Source organism: Cyrtonyx montezumae, unplaced genomic scaffold (assembly GCF_038088225.1).
Source record: "Cyrtonyx montezumae isolate F1298 unplaced genomic scaffold, pur_monq_1.0 scaffold_0, whole genome shotgun sequence".
Taxonomy (NCBI): domain Eukaryota; kingdom Metazoa; phylum Chordata; class Aves; order Galliformes; family Odontophoridae; genus Cyrtonyx; species Cyrtonyx montezumae.
In genome coordinates, this window is record NW_027071824.1 from 44,069,351 (window position 1) to 44,090,968 (window position 21,618).

General features: G+C 37.0%; 1 protein-coding gene across 2 annotated transcripts in view; it reads left to right on the forward strand.

Moving 5' to 3' along the window:
• Nucleotides 1-21,618, forward strand: part of PTPRK (protein tyrosine phosphatase receptor type K) — a 305,334-nt gene that overhangs the window by 217,819 nt on the left and 65,897 nt on the right. For both annotated transcript variants that reach the window (XM_065734173.1, XM_065734182.1), the window contains exons 8-12: nt 7,532-7,641; nt 8,735-8,936; nt 11,469-11,574; nt 16,914-17,187; nt 19,618-19,654. In XM_065734173.1, coding sequence (XP_065590245.1) covers nt 7,532-7,641; nt 8,735-8,936; nt 11,469-11,574; nt 16,914-17,187; nt 19,618-19,654 — 729 coding nt within the window. The remainder of the gene's footprint in view (nt 1-7,531; nt 7,642-8,734; nt 8,937-11,468; nt 11,575-16,913; nt 17,188-19,617; nt 19,655-21,618) is intronic.

Sequence of the window (21,618 nt, forward strand, 5' to 3'; positions counted from 1 at the left end):
TATTGGAGTTAGAGATACCAGCCCAATGGTTTCCTCTTTCCCATTTTGTCCTCATCTTCTGTTGCTCTTTCCATCTTTCCCATGCTTCCATGTCTTTTTCCCTTTTATTTTTTTTAATGTTACCTTTCATCTCTTGTTTCACTCTGCCAGAAACTTTATACATTTCTGAAAATCTAGGATTCTTCAGAGGATCTTGTACTTATATGAATCTCTGGTATCACAAATGCCAGAGCGCTGAGTGGTAACTGAGCAGCATATCATACCAGGAGCAACATTAATTCAGAAAATGGTTAGTAGAAGAGTAGGGTAAGTTTCAGAAGCTCTTCTTCAGACCTTTGGAGCCATGACTGACAAGTGAAGAAGCTGTTAGTTTCTTATTATTCAGAACCTGGATGAAAGCAAAGTCAAGAATATCAGACAGACAAAAATATAGCCCTTTTTCTGACTAGAGCTGGATCTGAATACTTATTGACTTAAGAATTTCAGTTTAACTCGAGTTGGTAAAATTAGTTTTTAACATTTTAATTTGTGTGGAGCTTAATTCCTCAGAAAAATAAAATACTAACAGTACACTGTTAATCTGTACAAAAAGAATATGAAAACAAGGAGATATTTGACTAGTTTACAGCTGAGTTACCATCTTTCACTGGGGGAGACCAACAATCAAAAAGATTTGGAACAAGCTCTTGCTGAGTAGTTGGGGATGGAATGTATTTGAAAGACTTAATACAGGGGAAAAAATAAAAAATAAAAAAAATAAAGTAAGGTTTACCTGTGCAGCCTGCTATCAGGAGCCTGCTGTGCAGGAGGTTGGACTCAGTGATCTCTAGAGGTCCCTTCCAACCACTACAGTTTTTGTGTATCAGTGAAACCTGGGGATGTATGCATGAAGGACAAAGGCACCTATGACACAGGTGCTGCAAACTCAAAAGAAAAGCAATTTATGGTGGATGGAATTAATGAATATAGAAGTTGCCTTAATTTTTAAGTGGAAGCAGATACATAGGACAGTGAATTAGCAGAAATAGTGACAGTCACTTGGAGAGAAAACTGATAGAGAGAAAGCAAATCTTGAGACTCTAAGTATTTGATGATTTTGTACCTAGTGAAGGAATGTCAATGCCAAAGAACAAGTAATTGAAAAAGGTTATGTGTCGTAGAATAAGTACCCATTTGGGGGCTTAAAGTATACTAAAGCTTTGGTCTTGGCCAGCAGACACACTCATTGGAAACAAGTGAGGTGCCCTAATCTTTTGGAGAGTGTAGGTCATTCAGCTCTATAGGGCTACCCAGCATTACACCCACTATCCAACTCTACCACTGTCCTTGCTTCTTGAAAAATTTCAGCTTACTCATCATTTGGAGAAACAGTTGGGTAAGAGGGAAATGTCATAGAGAAAGGAACAAACAAAAAAGAAAAGAAAAATATTTTGTATACTATCATAATACACTAATATCTTAAATACATTCCTCCAACTGCAAGAGGAAAGATTTTTATAGTTGAAATCTAGTATTTTTCCATTTTTGATAGTAATTTGCCCTTAGAAATACATATATGTACTTTTTCATTCTTTTTTTTTTTTTTTTATGATCAGCATTTGTTATGAGAGGGATTGTTTCCTTTGTGGCTTTTCAAGCTGTTCTGGCACCCCAGGAAAATATTGAGAGAGAAAAAAAAGAGGAGATATAAAATATGTCTCGATCAAAGGAAACAAAAAATGCTTCAAGGAGCTTTGGAAGAACATAGATATAAAACTCTGCTTGTAACATAGTTCAAGTAACAAAAATAGCACACCTGGGAGAAAAGTTAATGCAGCAAGATGAACAGGCAGTAAGCCTGATGCAGCAAAGAAAGGCTGGAAAGACTGCTTGAAATAGCAAACTGTCTTGAAAAAAAGAGTAACTTACTTAGCTGAGTGATGTGCACAGATGTCAAGTGAACGCAGCATAGTAATCTTACTGGAAATTGACAAGTAGTTGCAGTTAATAAAGCAAAACTCATGATGAAGTGATAAAGGATTTGAAGTTATCCATAAATAACTTCACTAAAGGTATTGACTTCAGCCCTTGATCAAAAAGGGAGATAAATGCACTACACATATTGTGTAGTGGCAAAACTTAGGGTTGATATCATTAAATAAGGAAGGAAGTTTTACGTCTGGAGCAGCAGCAAACAGAAACTGGTTATAAATGCTCCATTGCCCTTCAGAAAAGGAGCCTGGAATGACCTGTTTGTCCTTCAGCTCTTGAAAATAACCCCAATCATTTCTTCAGATGGTAGGTAAGATCTGCTAACAGCATGTAATTGAGAGAAAGAAAAGTGATGGTAGAAAGATATGTGAGCGCTTTTTATTTAAAACATCAGAAAATTTGATTTGCAAGAAAGAAAAAAAAAGATTGAAATTATTGGCTCTTAGGTCAGATTTATTTTAAGCTTACAGTGAATGAACAGCAAATGAAATGAGCTGTTTAAAGCTGTTGCGGGGACTAGAAATACATGCTACATTTTATATTAATACCTCAGGAAAAATTGGCTGTGGAATACAGAATTATTTACACTGGCTGAAACAACTTTCTGCTTTCATTTCCTTTAAATACCTATATTAGAAGCTTTATAGCCGAAAAAGTGATATGCCATATGAGGTGCTTTTTGGCAATGATGTGTTTGACAGAATTACACCTGAAAGCAAGCCAGGATTAATAGCTATTGAAGCTGTCTGCAATGGGACGAGGAATGATGTGTGGGCCTGATAATTGCCTTCATTGACAGCCCCATGTGCTACTTGAATCCAGCATCAGGATACTGATTTGCATGGTTTTAGAAAGTTGTGCAGTTGCCATTTTGTCAGTATGTAAGGTTATTTTTACCCTAAAATGGGCAAACATTTCCAAATCCTAGTGCTGAGAAGTGCTGAAGTTCGCATTTGGGACAAAAAGGCTTAAAACAGCAAACTGCAGTGGATGCCTGTGCCCAATGCCCACAGTTCCATGAATGCTGAATGTGTGGGTTCAGGCCCATGTGGTATTTGTGTCCATATCCATGGCAAATGCTGCCACTACCGAGACTGAAGAGCCACTGCCAGTTGGCATAGCAAATAGCTTGATTGTGAGCATTTATATTTTTTGCGTTTGTATTTTTATATCATGTGGAAGTTGCATGGGCCTGGAGGTGGCAACTGCAGATGTGAGCCTGTTGGAAGCACAAAGCTAACAGGATAAATCCTATTTTATTTTATTTTTTCCCTCAGAGCAAATGTAAAGGTGGACCATTTTAATTGCTTATAACATTTAAAACAGTAGAGGAGGTTGTCTTTCACCATCTCCGAGAAACTGAGCACCTGCCCTCCGTGAATGGCTATAAGCTTTGTTGGTGATATACTGTACTTCTCGAGTATCACAAAGGAATTTTTCCTGCTATAACTTGAATATATCTGCACACAGTTTTTACTGTATTGCATAATAATACTCCGCATGACTCTGTTTACATGCACTTTCATTATTTTGTAGCAGGAAAACAGAAGCAATATAAATTCCATTTTATAGAGGCTGGTGTCAGTTAGTACATTGTTCTTCCAGAAATAATGTACTATAAATTTTCTGTTAAGTTAGTGTACAATGAGGTTTAAGTGACACTATTTGTGAATAAAAATTTATTTGTGAATATGACATACTTTAATACAAATATATTGCTCTAAAATGAATTGGTTTTATGTCAGATTGATAGCTAGTAATTTTATTCTGCATAGCGTTTATAGAAGTCCACCACATTACATTTGTAGAACAAAAGATTATCAGCTATTCACTATACAAATATGTAGCTTCATAAAAGGACTCTGGAAATGCATCTAAATTCTGAAAGATGAACTTGTGACATTTCCCCTATGTGTCATAAAAGCCTTGCTAAAATTCCCTTCAAATTTGTTTCATGTTCATTTTTTGTATGTGAGTTTTTTTTACATTTGTATACTTTTTATTGTTTGTTTGTTTTACTGAAAAATAGTTTTAGGTTTTGTTTTGTGAGGACTTTTCTGTTTATTTTTGCTTAAGTTCATAAGAGTAATAGAATTGGGTGAGTTGGAAGGGACTCTTAAAGGTCATCTAGTCCAACTCCCCTGCAGTGAACAGGGACATGCACAGCTAGATCGTGTTGCTCAGAGCCCCATCCAGCCTGACCTTGAATGTCTCCAGGGACGGGGCTTCCACCACCTCTCTGGGCAACCTGTTCCAATAGCTCACCACTCTTACTGTAAAAGGCTTTTCAGTAAACCATATAGTTTAACCCTCCTAAATAATTTAATTTCTTCTGCTAAGCATAAGTCTCTGAACCTGTTGGAAGCTTAACCTAGACTAATGCATATTAAAAAAAGAGTGTTTGCTGTTGTTGTCACTGAAAGATGGTTGGTTCACACTTCACAAGGTCAGCAAATGGAAAGAAAATCAATGGGACCAGAATCTTTTTAAAGAGAGGGTGCAGAGGCTAAAATGTTAGAGCACAACTCCTTTGATAGCTACATACACTATTTGAATTATTCAGATACCTGGCCGTTGATACGGAATCTTAAGTAATGTACTTACTTAAATATACACTTGTAGTAGTCATGGATGATTTGATTTAGTGTAGGCTATCCATAAAGACAAGAAGAAGAGCTCACTTAAAAGGGAGAATGGGAGCTGACAAGGCAGACAAGATGTCCAGTAATGAGCTATGGGACTTCTGGAGATGCACACACATACCTATGGGGAGCCTATCTTTTGGGATTCTTGTGTGGTGGCTTTTGAAAGATACTGTCAACAGAAAGATGATGTTTACCTGAATGTTTTTCACTTGAGTGCTTGTTGAAGAGTGTATAAAAGAGTGAGGGGCTCTGAACACTGCTTTTTAAAAGGCAAAGCTTGAGGTATTTCTTAAGATCTTTACAGTCCTGCTGGGAGTTGGAGGGAATAGGTAGTAATGGCTGCCCAAATGGAAGAGTGCAGTTTAGGTCTTCTCTGTAGTGTTGCCATCAGGTAATATTGCTGTTGGTCTTTTTTTGTTGATGGCAAGTTTTTGTTTGGAATGTTCAGGGTTTTTTTTTTTACTACTTTATCCTTTTTTCTTGTTTTTAATTTTTTTAATTTCTGTTTGTAACTAGTACTGGCCTGAGGACAAAAACATGACAAGACAAACATGGATGATGAGACATTATTTTGACTAACAAGATGAATGGAATCACATATAATGCATTTTTTAAGCAAATACTTTTGCTTCTGCTTCTCACTTTCCTCACTTTCCTTTGGTGAACCTATGCAAATAATGTTTTTACAGTGGTTTAACAGAAAAATGGAAGGGAAGAAGCTTAAAACCCACCAAAATGTGTCTTTTGAACTGAAACTAACTTTCACTTCCTTTTTCTAAGCCTTTCAACTTATGTTTCTTTCTTTGCTTTAATGGTAGATGAGCTGTCCAGTAATTGAAGTTGTTCAAAAGCTTCATTTGTGGTGAATTTATGGGATGAGTGAGGTACATGGGAATTACTGTTCTCTTTTTCTGGATACATTCTCTCCTTTGCTTTCTGACCTTGTTTTTACTGGGATTCTTAGCAAGCTGCTCATCACTATCCTAGCTTCCATTCTCCTGGCCTTCTCATGCCAGTAGGAAAAGACACATGAAAATAACTGGGATGATGTAGAATTTTATAGTGCAGGAGAAGAAAAAAGGACCATACAAAGTGGTGAGCCCAGAGGTTTCTCCCACTTGACAGAAATGTAGGAGTCTTTATGCAAACTTGGAGCTTTGTACCCAGTTTCAATTGAATGCGAAGCATGTTCCTTAAAAGCACCACAAAAAAAAAAAAAAAAAAAAAAAGGTATCTTACAGGGTTTTGAACAATTATGTCCATTATTTTTTAATGTCATATGCTTTAATGTGCTTTATTGTCAAATTTCATATTTTGCGTGTATGCCCTGGTGCATTTGTATGGTCTGTCTCAAACACAGGTGTGTGCATGCAGACACACGTGTACATCCAGGATATTCGTACCTCATTTCAGATGTAGAGAAGAAAAAAATGAAGCATTCCTGTGAAAAACAAAGCATTGCCTACAGCAAATCTGTGAATGCCACAAACAGCGCAAAGGGGCTGTCATGGAATATCAGCCTTTATCCACTCCCCAGTCCGTATCAGTACACTGAAGCAAAACAGCAGTGTGTGATTCTAGTTAACTTCTCCTAAGTCTTTGCTTGACAGATGGGTGAACAGTTTCTGTGAAGCCCTCCTCTGTTTACTGCTGGCTTCTCTGACTCCATGAATTTATTATTAATGTACTAAACGATGTTGCTTGTATCAAGGGTCAGATTATCATTTACAACTTCCTTGCAGACTGAAATAAAACCTGTTATTGGGACACACTGCACTCTCCATGGTACTGCTAGCATAGCACCTTGCACCTCCTTTGATCCAGTGATTATTAATTTATTTTTACTCTTTGTAGAACATGAATATGCTTTGAAAATTAATACTCAGGAAATGTCATGCATTAGACTCACTGGATGTTGCACTGAAAAAGGTTAACTAGGAAGGGGTGGGGGGTGGATATATATGTCAACATACTGACAGCTTGAAAGACATAAGATTTTGGCAACTTCAGCTTCTTTTTCTTCAAGGGGGGAGGTTTTTGGTTTTAGGGTTTCTTCAGGTAGTCTTATCCTTATTCCTTCAGCATGTTTCAAATGTAGGCAAGCTGCGGTGGTTAAAAAGGAACCATATGTGAAAAATATTTTGTGAGCTGAAAGGAGAGATAACTAAGCATTCCCACCTGGCATTGACAGGATTACCAGGCACTGCAGATCACTCAGGCAGAGAGGCCTGAGATGACACTTCAGACTTTTTATTACAGCAAGGATATTGGTTCCATTTAAAATAAGAAAGTAGGGTCATCTTAGTGTGGTTCAGTTCAAAGCTTTGAAAATATCTTTTATTTGACAGATTTGAAGTAAGTAGTTTTGATCTTTCTGCAGTGGGAGCACTGTAGCTGTTGAAAGAAGTGGCAGCTGAACTGCTGTTTTCTCATGCCCAGCCCCCTTTTAAGACAACAAATCATAAGAAGGGGTAACTGAAAATTATTTTGTAAGCACTTCTCTCATTTGAAACATGCTGCATATATAGACTTTCTTGCCTTTGATTTTTTCTTTTTAAAAGGATTTTAAAACCATGTAGTCCTTGTCCTAAGATATGCATATTACAGAGTTCCCTGAACACCTGAAGTAATAATCTAACCTGAACCACTTCCCCTGGCTATGTAACAAGAGAATTTGACTTTGCATTAAGTTTTGAAAACCATATGTGGGGATAACTTTTCAACTTCACGCTGTCTTCACTGTGAATGACAAAATATGCTTTGAAGTGTTTTTCATACTCTCTACCACTATCTTTTGCATGTGAATGAATGCTAATAAAAATAGACCCGTGCTGACTTTCAAATTTAATAGGATGTTCTGCTATCTTTTTAATTTGTCTGTCTCCTGAATTTCTTAAGGTTTATTTTGTTTGTAGTTCCAGGTCCTATACCTGCCAAGTCAGTGAAAGGAACTCCTTTTGAAGATAAGATCTTCCTCAACTGGAAGGAACCTGTGGACCCAAATGGCATCATTACTCAGTATGAGGTAATCAATAAACAGCTGACAAGCATACAGGATAGAGCTAGGAAAGTGCTGGGGGGGGAGGTGGCCAGTGGTGGGTTCTTCTCTGAAGGCAGGCTGTTCAATTAGATGCTGCCTGCATTTAATGAATATTGAAATGGATGCTCAAATTTTATAATTATGATGTTAATTAAAAACATTGTTGCCTGGGTGGCCCTATCCAGTATCTTCAGCAAGTGAATGTAACAGTATTACAAACCACATTGGAGGTACTAATTTTAAAAATCTTGCATCGTTACTATTCGTCCTTCCAAAGTCACTACAAATATGACCTGCAAAATCTTATTTGTTTGAAGAGAAGGTTACTTGAAAGGTAAGAAGATTATTAAATTTGGAAGCACCTTTTTAAACTTGATAAGATCTTTGGATATCACCTTTCAGAGAAACCTGCATATATATTTGATTTAGAATGTATTTAATACATGAGTCTTCAGGTGACTTCGCAGGAGACTGGCAGGAAGCTTTTCTAAAAATGAACTGATAATGGGAAAGATCTCCATCCTCTCCATTCATCTTTTTAAGGAATAAAGGTTATAATTTTATGTGGTAATGATTTTTAGGAGCCAGAAAAAACAAAAAGACAAATAAATCCCCTTGAATAAGTGTTGTGATTTAATACTGGTGGGCAGCCAAGCCCCACCTCTCACTCACTTTTCTCTATGGGGATGGAAGAGAAAATTGGAAAGGTAAAAGTGAGAAAAAGTGTATGTTGAGATAAAGACACTTTACTAGGTAAAGCTTCCTGGACATGCAAAGCAAAACAAAGAGCTCGTTCACTTCTTCCAATAGGTTTGCAAATGTTCAGCCATTTCCAAGAAGTCAAGGCTTTATCATACCTGTATAGGAAGACAGACATTGCCATTGTGAGAAATGAGGTGCATACGTATGTCCTTTCATATTTAGCAGACGGGGCAATAATAAACATCAAGTAAACATGGTATCCCTGAGAGAGCTGAATAGTTAGATGAATATATATTTTTTGTTTCATTTCTGTCCAAGCTAACTTAATCCCCTTGTGCTGAAACAGTAACAACATTTTAGAATTTTTTTTCTCCAGGTGAGCTACAGCAGCATACGGTCATTTGATCCTGCAGTTCCAGTGGCAGGACCTCCACAAACTGTGTCAAAGCTGTGGAACAGCACACACCACGTCTTTTCACACTTACATCCTGGGACTACTTACCAGTTCTTTTTACGTGCAAGCACTGTCAAGGGGTTTGGGCCAGCAACCACAATCAATGTAACAACCAATATTTCAGGTAACAAAAATGAAAATTTAAAAAAATTGAGCAGGGTAAGACAGGGCAATGGTTTTAAAAGTTGGGGGTTTTTTTTTGAATTTTCAATGATCAGAAAATGTAAAACAAACCATTCTGAAAGGAGCTTTAATATTAATGTTCATGAGTGTACTTCCCAAACAATAGTACAAGTTCAAGGAAGTTTCACATCTGTAGTTATCAAATGTTTAATTTTGTTAATTATTTTACTTTCTTCTACAGATTTTAAAGTGTTTTACAAACTTTAACTCGTTAAACCTTGCAGCACTCCATAAGTTAACTATGTACAGTTCATTTGTTTTGAAGATTTCGTAAAGTCAGATTCAGAAAATTAATTGACTTCTTCCAGGTGCCACCACTTAGCAACATATGACTGTAACAGAACTGGGGAAGTTAACATGATGTGTTAACTTTCTTCTGCCAGCTTCATATAGTTATACTTCCTTATGCTCTTTTTTTTCACTTACTCCAGTGTGCTAAAAATGACTCTATTCATCTTAATAATGCACTGAAAACTCTAGAAAAAAGCACTGTCAAATTGAATGCTGTAATATTTTGATTTCCTTAAATTTTAATATAATTCTCAAAACATAAGATAGCTTATGCAGTTGACAGCAGAAAATGAGTCAATGCTATATCCACAGAGACTGCTGATTTTAAGGTATAACTTCACAGTTTAGCTGGTAGGGAAAAGTCATTTAAAAATGTAAGCAGCACAAAGCAAGCTATTTCCTTTATTATCTGCCAAAATGAAACTTAAATCCTCCTGTAAAGGGGTGTTAATAATGTATTGAAATGTGCCTACCATTTCTGTGGAAAACTACTCACCAAGTCTCCTTACCCAGTTTTCTAAAATATGCACGTGAGTTGAAATGTGAGAAAATTCAAGGCAGAACTCCTTGAAATCTGTAGTAAGTTAAATGCTCTGTTTGTAGTTAATTTTAACAATTAGTTGAAATCCATCCCAGAACAGAAGTACTGGCATTCCTCATTCCCCAGCCCCTTCCAAAAGCAAAACAGACAAAAACAAATGCTGTGTTCTGCTCATCTAGCCTATGAGGTTGTTCTGTGATCTGATATTTTACTCTGATTCTTTAAAGTCTTTGTATTACTTTCCAACAAATTCCAGATCATAAACTTTCAGGGATGATGGACATGTGGCAAGTACATATTTATCCTCTAATTATGAAGTTGACCCTCTTTGTTGGGAAAATATATATATATATAAAACAGTATAATATCTTGCTAGCATGCCTGTGTCCCAGCCATTTCACTATTTTAAGAATAAGCATTTCAAAATGTCTGGGTGATTTAGGGCTACAGTGTGTTCTGGCTTCTTCAGATTTGTCTTCTTTCCATTCAAAAATTTCATGAATTTTGTCCAGAATCCACAGAACCACAGCTAATTGGACACAGAATGGATGTGTGTTAGTTAATACTTGGAAAATACTTGTTTAATACTAGGACAGCTTAGAAGTAGACTGTGACAGCCTTTTATCTGAATCTAAGAGTTGTTTTTTTTTCATTAGTCTTGCTTATGCTGATCTGTTATCCAATTTCACTCAGAGTAATGACTTTGATGAAGTAACACATTTCATTTAATAACAGGTAAAATGATTTCTTTCAATTACACCTACTGACTATGGTGTAAAGAGTAATTTATAGATGAACCTTCAGTGAACATTATTTCTTTAAAACAAGAATATTTTCTGAAATAAACAATTTTTTAATGTGCATTTAGGATCTGAGACTAATGAATGAGACTAATGAAGCACAGCTTTCAGTCTTTCTTTGCTTTTCCATCTATTGATGTGTAATGTTAAAATAATTATGATTTGAATGATTGACATCCTGCTAGAAAACATCTTTTTGTGACAATTAATTTTGAAACACAAAGTCATTGTTAACAATTTTATAAAGGTATATCTACATCTTAAAAAAAAAATCCACCAAAAACCACACAAATAGGCAGATAGTTTCCAAGTTGTTAAGAGTTTACTATCAGATGGATATCTATTTTTTTCTGAAACATAGAAGACCCTGTGTCTTTCCTTGCACTAGAGTTTTTGGGAACAACAGTATTATTAGTCAGGGCTATGACAGGTTTGTGACAGCAGAGTGAAGTTGGGTAGCAAAACTAGATGGATTAATTGTTGGAGAAGGAAGAGAGATGGTAGATGTAGGTCTGAATATACTTGTCTGAAAGATAGAAAGCGGGAGAAGAAAATAGATTTTGTGTTCTTAGGGTTTCTTAGTAGTCAAATCCTGCCTCTCTTGAGAGAGAACAGACTTGAGGGAGGGAGACTTGATGGGGAGCAGGATTATCAACTGTTGAGGTCCCATTCATGTTTTAATAAAAAGCAGTGCTTGACTCAAATAATTAAAAACAAGTCATGTAGCTGATGAATATCATGCCTTTTTATTGTATTGTGAACAGCCACAATGACATAAAAACTCAAAATCTTTTCACTGACTTGTTTCTTATTCTTTTCCTTCCCACTCAACATTAATCAGCTCCCACTTTACCGGACTATGAAGGAGTTGATGCATCTCTCAATGAAACTGCTACTACAATAACTGTGCTCTTGAGACCAGCGCAGGCCAAAGGTGCTCCTATCAGGTAAAAAATAAAAAAAATAAAAAAATTAAAGAAATCAAGAAGAGGTTCTTTAGCTGATTATATGCTGTCTTGAAGCTGATAAAGCTATTCATTTCTAAGTGATATTCATTTGACATTACTGTTGTTTTTCTTAGCGAAATTGAGCTTGCCAATAGAGCTGTAATTAATGTGAGGGTTTTTTTTTTTTTTTGTCCCAAAAGATATTCATGACCTTAATCATCCAGATGTCCATCTTGCTTGATTTAGGGTCTTCAGTACTACCTCCTATCCATTATCATTTTATTTTACTTCCTCTCAGTGTCTGTGAAATATGAGGTTGAAAGGTGTTTGTCAGAAAATGGATTTGAAAATAACACTTCCTCTCCAGTGCTTCAAATCATCTGTTCAGTAGCACATATGTATGATTGGAAAATTGGAAGCTCAGAGGAAATGGAAGAAAAATAGTGATGAATACAAACTATTTGACCTTTTTTCCCTCAGAGTGCTTCTTAGTAGAAATCATGTAGCAAGCTATTAAATTTTATTTGGCATGTCCTATAATCATATTATATCATTTATGTTAACTTCAGGGGTCTTTCCCTTTCTGCTCTCTATTGAGAGATAATTTAATTCTGTTTGCAAAGATTAGTCTGTATCCCACTTTTTACTTCTCCTAGTTAGTGCAAAATTTTTGTGATATTATTTTATTCCATTGGTGTTTCACAGATATGACTGCATCAGAAAGATTCAGGGATAGAGCTGTCTAAATGGGGGTTAATTAGCTATTGAGCATCAAAACCTTTTCATGCTCTTACCCTTGTGACATTTTGAAGAAATATGGGCTAATGCATTTTGTTCTGTGTTGCACTGTCAATTACTGTGGTTCATCTGGAGTCCAGTAATGTGCCCTATGAATCTGTTTCTGTTAAGAGGAATGTATGTTTTACTTGGACATTGTGGGGATGAGTCACGTATCTGTAAGCCTTTTTATATGCTTATCACACAGTCACAGTTCTGATCAATATAATTCAGTTATTTATTTAAGTTGTGTCATATAAGATCGTCCAAATTAGTTTCCTCTATAGGAGATTCTGATGTAAATAAAGTTGAAACCTCACGTCTGGAGTTTCTGAAATATTGCCTTTCAGCAACCCTAGGATTTTTATGCAGGGTGGAGAATGATAAAATGTGCAGGACTATATTAAGTACAGGACTTAGCTTTCTAAGGCAGGGTTTATGTGCAGTGGAAACCAGACCATAGATCTGAAAAGGCTCCCAAGATACACAAGTGCTTAAACTCACCGTGCTCATCTGTATGTGTTTTTAAACCTTCCTTGTTTCCTGCTGCTGGCCATGTACAAAGCTGGTCCCTCTTTGAAAAACAAGATACCTCTCTCTAAGGAGTACCAGATCTTTCCAGTCTTGCACCTGGTTCCTGGAGAAACCAGTGCATAGTTTTGCCCAGAGCACGTCTGACAGCACTACTGGGATCTCCTGATTGTGGTGGTGCCTGTCATTTCTTCACAGGCTGGTCTGCAGCATGTTTGTGCACACAGCAGGGGGCTCCCATGTTTAGTCCCATTGCTCACCCTCAGGGAGGTCAGTGTCTCATCCCAGCAGTCTCTCTCATGGGGATGGCCACGGGATTACATGCATTCAGTGTGCTCTGCCTCTCTGTACTGAACTTGAAGGCAAGTATCTGACAAGGAAAGCTACACCAGCACGCCTCTGACTGATTCTATTTCTCTTGCAGCACCCTCAGTCCTATGACATGAGGTTGTCATTCTGGCCTATCAGGGGGATGCAAAGGATCTATGTATTAAAAAATAATCAAAAGTTTGATAGGGATAGCTCAACAGAGTGTTAGTAACTATTGTTTGAATATAGCTCAAAAAAGAGTGCATCTTTCTTCCATTCTCCCATCTTCCCTCTCAACTTTAATTGATTTTGAATACCTAGGAAATTACATTAAATTTCTAATATCAAGAGACACAGAAAATAAATCCTCCACTGTAACCAGGAGGCTGAGCTTTATTCTTAAAACCAGTGTTTTATTCTTTACTCTGAATGAGGGACATTATCCAGGAAAATGCACAAGACATTATTCCTTCCCTGTATATTGCAATCAGTTGTTTTTCAGCAGCTTTTTAATAGGAGAGATAAATGTAGCACACAAATTCAGAACTGATTCAGTGCATTTCACTAAGCTTTATGACCAGTTTTACTGAAGCTTCACTCCATCCACACTGCAGTTGCTTTTCTACTACAAGCCTGTCTTGCTGTCATAATGAACTTTACCAGGTAGATGGCAAAAATACGTCACCATGCCTGCAGCTGTGATTGAGCAGGGATTCTAATGCTGCTCTTCTGCCTGACACTGAAGAATACAGCTGTTTCTATAAAGGTCTTGTTTGCACCCAGCTCTCTAATCCCTGGAGCTGCAGAGTGTCAAATGATCAGTTTATTTAATAGCATGAGGTCCATGTTTAATAATAATAAATAAATGAAGAAATAAAATTACAGAGAAAGAAAAGCTTACAGTTGGTACCCTTTTACAAAATGAACTGTACTATGATCAGATTTTGTTGTACCTCTGCTTCTCTATCAGCGTAGCCCCCAAGAAATGGATGTTCCTTAACCCAGCTGAAATTTCTGGGTGATTATCAGTCTTTTCTTTAAAACAGTACATGCCATAGTCATTGCAATTGTAAATGTGACTCTAATCATATCTTCATCTTCAAGAGATATTGTTTAATCTGTTCTAGCTTGCTTTATGATATTCTTAAGTTTTAAACCAAATTGCATACTAGAAATGCAAAAGGAAACTCATCTTTAGGGGCTCAGGCCCTGTGAAGGATACTGTTTTGCCATAAGTCTGGTGAATTAGATCCCAGTCAGTATCATCAATGGTGCTTCAGTGATTCATTTAAAGACATGATTTACCACTGTCGTTTTTCTAAAGGATCATCCTGACTGAGCATCTGCAAAACAATCTCCTGTACATCCTTCTTTCAAATCCTTCCTCAAATGAGGTTTACAGAGAGCATAGATCAGAATCAGCGTAGACAACTTTTTAATGATGAGATTTATTTTCTGTGATTGGGAATATGTCCCCAGTACCTCCATATGCAGAATTAGGTTGTTTTCATTGTGCAGTAAAATTGATCGAGTGGACCACTGCAGGAAGCAGCTAAAACATAGCTGTCAATCAAACTAGGCTCAGGTTGTAACTTGGGCTGTTGTTCAGTCTGGCAGCTGCCTAAGCAATGGATGCTGTGTCTCCGCTAGATGCAGAGAAGGAATTTTCTAGCTGGTACTAATGCTCACGAAATACAAACAACACATTTACCACTGCAATACCTATTTGAGCCAGGTTTTTTAGGGAGGGGTAAAAAGAAAGGTCTGTTGGTAAGGACATCTTAATTTGCCCTTTATCAGCTTGGTTGATAGACAGGTACTGTACAGGTTTTCTTCAGTAAGGAAAAAGGGTTTTGATCTGAAAAATCTCTTCATGGAAAACGTCAGCTGGGGAGCTCCTCACATGTTTAGGACTAGTAGTACATGTAAAAAAAAATCCAAGGACAAGTAAAATGTGTTACCTTTAAACTCTGACTTAAACCTTGATCCCTTACAGTCTTTGCAGCCAGCATGCATTCCACTTTTCATTATGAAAATTTAGCTCTGGCTTCTATCTTCGCATCTTCAGCAGAGTGTCCTGTTTTTTTACGAGTATGCAGAATAACAGATCGTACATAGGGTTTTGCTTTGGAACCACCAGAGTGTTAGTAAATGGGTTTAAACAGATGGCATCACCAAGGGCCCAGAGGTAAATGGTTATATTCCTGTGTGTCTTGTTAGCCTACAATGTTGCAGGAAAATACTGCCAGAAACTCTTTCCAAAGAGGATAGCTCTTTGGACTGGTTTCTTATTTTTTCTCTCTCATTTATTCCATTCTCCAGTATCACACTTCATCTCTGCCACCACAGTTATTAGGTTTCCTGGGCACTAGTAGCAGAGAAAATTGACAAAATAATTTAATGTTGCCCCATAAGTTCTGAAAAAATGAGGATTGTCTTTGCCTTCGCCTTTTGGAGTCCCTGCAGCAATGCAGTGAAGTTTCCAGAACTCTGCCTGATCTAGGTATTCCTGTTTAGAAACCTTTAAAATGAAAGCAATACAGCAAATTGTATTCATTTAGTTGAGTTGCTTCAGGTCTCATCTTCGTTCTTAGACACATTTTTTTTCTTTATCTTGATAGCGAGTTGATTGTTGGCAGGAAGGTCTTTCATGTATCCTTTCATGTATCTACATGTAGATGAGAGTTTAACTGTGTGGATATGTATGTGTTGTACACATACATATATCTGCGTTCATACAGTTCTTAGAATGCAAACAGCTGAGTTTTTTCTTTCTTATAAACTGAAGAATTGCTTCCTGTTCTCAGTACACAAATTCTGTGTACCAAGCTGTGCTTCTGCAGAGCAGGGAGAGATGATAATGAGTTGGTAGCATACTGCAGTCAGGTAGTTACCCTGAAGGAGAGAGAAGAATTATAATTACCTGTTCTATTTTGAGAAGGTGATTTTGAAAAGTGACCAACCCACAGACCATTTCAAGGTAGGTACTGGAAGGCTGGGATGGTGATTTAATAGGCCGAATGCCATCTGCTTCAGCAGTTTCTAACATTTTATCATTGACAACTGTAGAGGAATGAAGCAGTCTATCTTGGTGGAATGGACAGATTTCTGTCCATCTGTGCCTGCATTACAGCATGTCACTTGTACTTTAGATCTGCATAGCTCTGAGCCAAGATAGAAGCCACAGCAAGGTCAAGAGGTGGAGAAGCCTGTCAGCACATTCTGTCTCTAATGATATGACAACTGCAAATTGGTGTTTCAAGCACAGCCTGCAGGCAGTCATTATGTTGGGCCTTGAAGCTGAGCTTTCTGTAACATTATTGAAAAGGAAAACGCTAACTTCAGATGTTTCTGATAATCGGACGAAGAGCTTAATCTGGTTTAAAGTCAGATTAATTCCTGAGTTTCTTTGAAAGGAAAAGATATGCTTGGTGTTGTTCCTGGAAGGATAAATGCTGCTTCTTTTCAATGGCTGAATTAGATAGCTTTGCTATACTTCAGGGTTTTGTGTCTTCTCTGTATCCATGCATCCACTGTCCTCTTTGGTCTCCTCTCTCTATATTTTTCCGGTTCTTTTCAACCCCCCTTTTTTTCTCTTTTTTTGTTTGGTTTGTTTGTTTGTTTGTTTGAAGTTAATCCAAAGCAATCAGGTTAACATTTTTACCAGACTGGACGCTTGGCAGGTGACTTTAAAGATGCATGTTTTTCTTCTGCTTCTCTAGTGCCTACCAGATCGTGGTTGAGGAACTGCACCCGCACCGAACAAAGCGAGAGACGGGTGCCATGGAGTGCTATCAGATCCCTGTCACCTACCAGACAGCTCTCAGTGGGGGATCACCATACTACTTTGCCGCTGAGCTGCCACCTGGGAACCTACCAGAGCCAGCCCCTTTCACTGTGGGTGACAACAGGACTTACCAGGGTTTCTGGAATCCACCACTGGCTCCTCGGAAAGGCTACAACATATATTTCCAGGCCATGAGCAGTGTTGAGAAGGTGAGTGCCAACTACACCTTCCTCCTGGAAGAGTCAAAGGTGTGCCCCAGTGACAATGAGGGCTGTACAAGCTGCCTTTGTTGGCAGTAGAATCCTTCATTTCCATGCTATGACAGTATGGCAGCCTGCCATTCACATTTCATGTCACCCTTGTGTCACAGTAACTGTTACTAGTTAGGAGTTTAATACCTCTCCTATTAGTAATTCATGTTATTATAAAAACTAATATTTGTACTATGTATAATGTATTAATATAATATAATGAAAAACTATATTGCTAACTTGAATATTAGTAATATATATTTTACATGTAACTTCATAATCTACTAATACTACAAAGTATATATTGTATACTATATATTTATATATTATATATAATATAGTAGAACAATATAAGCAGCAATGTTACTAGTATGCATACTAGTAATATGCAATATATATTTTATTTACAGTGGAATATGATATGCTATATATTTATATTATATATTTATATACAAACAGTAATTGTCTGAGTATACAAATATGAGCACTTTGACTGTCTTCTTCATAAATAGCACCTCCTGTTCTTTCCCCGCCTCTCACAATTGAGACACTTTTTACTTTAAGATAAACAGAATCAGGCTGCTCAGCAGGCTAATGAAGAGTTGTAAACTTGCAGAGAGTCTCACCTCAAACTTCAAATAAAAAGTAAAAAATCGGCTTCAGCAAAAGTAACCCCGAAACAATACAAAGTTACTGCTAGTTACTCATTTCTACGTCCCTTACTTTCTATGCATAATTCCCTTTGCTGTTGTTGGCTTCCAGCAGACTAAATCATGAGGAAATTAATTTAATTTCCACAAGAAATAGATGTTAGAAAGAACCAAAAAAATATTAAATAAATAAATAAGACTTTGTTTTGGTATTTACATTTTGTATACATTTGTACAATGTGTAGAAGATGAAGGAGGAACAAATTACATTTTACTTAAACCTCAAACTTAATTTTGCAAGAGAATTTAATTCTAAGATGGTTTTCCCTGGTATGATTTAAGACTTTGGGTCAGATTTCTGTTTCTAAAGAAAATAAAGAGACGTTTTAGGAGCTGGGATTGCACCATATTCTGCCTGGACATAGATCTAGTGGTTGAATAGCAACCTCTGGGCTACAGAATATTTAAACAGATGTGTTAGTATAAACCAGGAAGGCCATGAAAATAGTCAGCTGAAAGTGTAGTGTGCTCTGAAATAGTTTAACTGTGGAAGGGGAATGAAGGTTACACTGTGATGTTCACAGATGTTCTGAACTGGTAAACCAATAAATCCAGTCACTGGGAACAATGCTAGTCAGGTGAAATTTGTTGATAAAATTCATGGAACTTTCATTTAGATTGAAAAGTTGTATTTGTGGAGCACTCTCACCTTATAACTTCGCTAAGACTTACATACCATGTTTTCAAAAGTTACTCGGATTTTCAGGAGGAGAGGGGGCCCAAGAGATCCACTGAGGAAGCAGTACTGGTGGTGGCAGAACTACATGGAGCACATGCCGTAAAATGAAGCCGTCATTAAGATATTATCTAATTATATAATAATATTGTTTAGGATGATCTAATATAGCAGCAGCTGCATCCTATCATTCAGCTATACGCTATTTCAGTGTGTTTGCCTTTAAAATTACTATACATTTCACAAGAGGATCAGAAAAAACATTTGTGTGTTGATGACTCTTATTTGTTCAAGTTGTCTGAAGTGTGCTTCCCCAAGTCATTTATCTGTTTAATTGCTTCAATTGCTGACCAAATTTTGGAAGAAAAAAAAAGTAATAATCAAACTACATAAAAATTACCTTTGTGTATGCAATTCCATTTGAAGCACTTCTCTGTCAAATCATTGTCCTTCCTGGGCAGATCATATAGATTGTAGATCATATCATATGTGAAGGGATACCTGGGATCCCTCTGTGATAATTTCAACCTCAGAAGCATGAAGGAGAGGATATGACAATATGCTTCAGGTGTCTCTGAGCATGTTTGGATGCAGCAAGACGATTTAATTTGGGCACTGCGCTCAACAAACATATCGCTTCTGTGCCACAAAAAAATTGTGATCAGCAATTCTCCCCTTTTTTTCTACTGTAATCTCTCACTGGATTCTCATGTCATGATTTCAATTTTATCTGAATAATCTATAATTTTACTACATCTGGTCTTTCTTGCACTTCTCGCCCCATCATTATCATGGGACAGCACAGTCCAGTGCCTAGGCAGGTTTTATCCATCTTGCACCTTCTGTATAGGCAAAATGACTCAGACTTCTCCCCTGCAAAGCCCTGAGCCACCTGATTCAATGTCTTCAGCCGATCAGCAGGTCTAGGACTAATTTATGAAATGGGGAGGGCAAGAAAGAAACCTGCTCTGACTTTTTTCTTTAATTTTCCCTTCTCAACAGGAAACCAAAACTCAGTGTGTTCGAATAGCTACTAAAGGTAAGAGGTTTGCTCCTCAAACAAAATAGCTTTTTAATGAAATGTGGACTTTTTGTTAAATGATTGAACCAAAGCCAGTACCATCCCTGTATTTTGAACCACTTGTTTTTCTTAAAATGTAGTGGGTACTGCTTTTTTTTCTTCGGTATTGCACGAAGTGGATACTGTTTTAACAATACTCAGAAGTTAGACAAATTCAGGGCACCTGTTTTTGGTTTTTTTTCTTCTATCTGTGGTTTTCAAGATCTGCTTTTAGGCAGCTGGAGTATTGCGGGCAGCAGATAGGTATGCTGAAGGCTAGTAAGAACACTTGGTTAAACCATCCATTATGCTAGCAATTATTTCCAAACAGTGGCAATGAAGATTTTTTCCTTCGTTTAAATAAAGGACACAGTACTTAATTTTTATGAGTAAATCGCAGTGTTAGATAGTCTTAGGGGAGGACTGATTTGAGAAAAACTTGTATCCTTAATAACAAGTGAGGCCCAAGGCTTCGACTGACTGCATAGCTATGAGAATAAATCATTTTGACCTCGCATCCAGCAGGTTAATCACATACTACTCACTCAAAAATACAGTTTCAACTTCAAATGAGGACTTAGTCGTTCTGCTTATTGTTATCTCTTTATCTCTTGCTTTGACTATATTTATGTAGCCACTGATTGTGGTTGCTTGATTGAGACAATATGAGAGTTGTTTGAAAGACTCCAGTAGCGTGAAGAAGAAAGGACCTAACAAATGCTGAAACAGTTTTCTGCAAAGACCCAGCACTGCTTACACTGCCTCTAATTTGATACACTGTGTAAAAGCAACTTTAGATATAAGCAAGCAGGCATTTAAAGTGCTGCTGAGCCACATCAACACCACCTTTTCTATTGCTCCTTTCAGTTTAAAACTCGTTCCAATTAAAAGCTTAGGGCTCTAATGGGTTGATAGTAACAAAATGTTTTCCTGAGAAACTGAAAATTAAAATGTATTTCTCAAAACTTTGTGTTATTTCCTCAAACCCTTTTAATGCATAAAGGGCTTTGCACATATCATTCCCAAGATTTGCCTTCTACTTCTATGAACTGATGAAATATTTTATTTATTGAAGTCAAACTGATGAAAGTCAACAAATTTAAATTGAAATTCTTATACTTTTTCAGTCTGTGTACTACAGGTGCATTGGTCTTAGCATTTCTGATAACAAAGTGTACTGAAGTATGAGCTTCTCTAAAAGATGTTGCCAAATCATTATACTACAGTATTTTGCTGCTTTTGGCATGTTTTGAAAAAATATTTTTAGAATAAGTTGGGTGGCTTACTAGTGTCTGGAGTATTAAAACACTGAGTTAATTTTTTGGTAAGAAAATATTGAAACAGCAACAGATTAAAAAGTTTTCTCCAGAGCATCTCCTGATTTAACATAATATGGGATTCTGTCTGCATCTGGGCATCTGTATTCACAAAGCTTCTAGGAATGTGATGATTTTGTGACTTTTGGCCTTTTGCAGATAGGTCTGAATTGACCAAGAGAATCTTAAGGTATTAGATGTGGTGAGAGGTTTTGAAAGCATTGATTCTTAAGGAAGTCATGTTAAAAACAACTCCCTGTGGTACAGGTGTTGGGTGTAACTTATCTAGAACACCATTTCCATTACAAAGAGGGCTCAGAAAATGAACTTGGATACTTTTAGCAAATATTGCCTTCCTCTGTCAAGCTGAATTCCATTCCCACTCAGATCTGGTTCCTTTTTGTAATCACCAACAATGTTTTATTTTAAAAAGTCGTTCTCTACCTCATTATTTTTCAAATCTAGTTGGTACCCAGTTACTGATGATCTGATTTTTCATGCTTGTAGTAACCAAAGAAAGAATAAATTCTGTTTTCTGAAGTACAGAGAAGGGGGTACAGAGATTAAGGTAATAGATCGGATATTTATTAAGAGATGAGGAACGTTGCATTGCTCAGCAAAAGGATA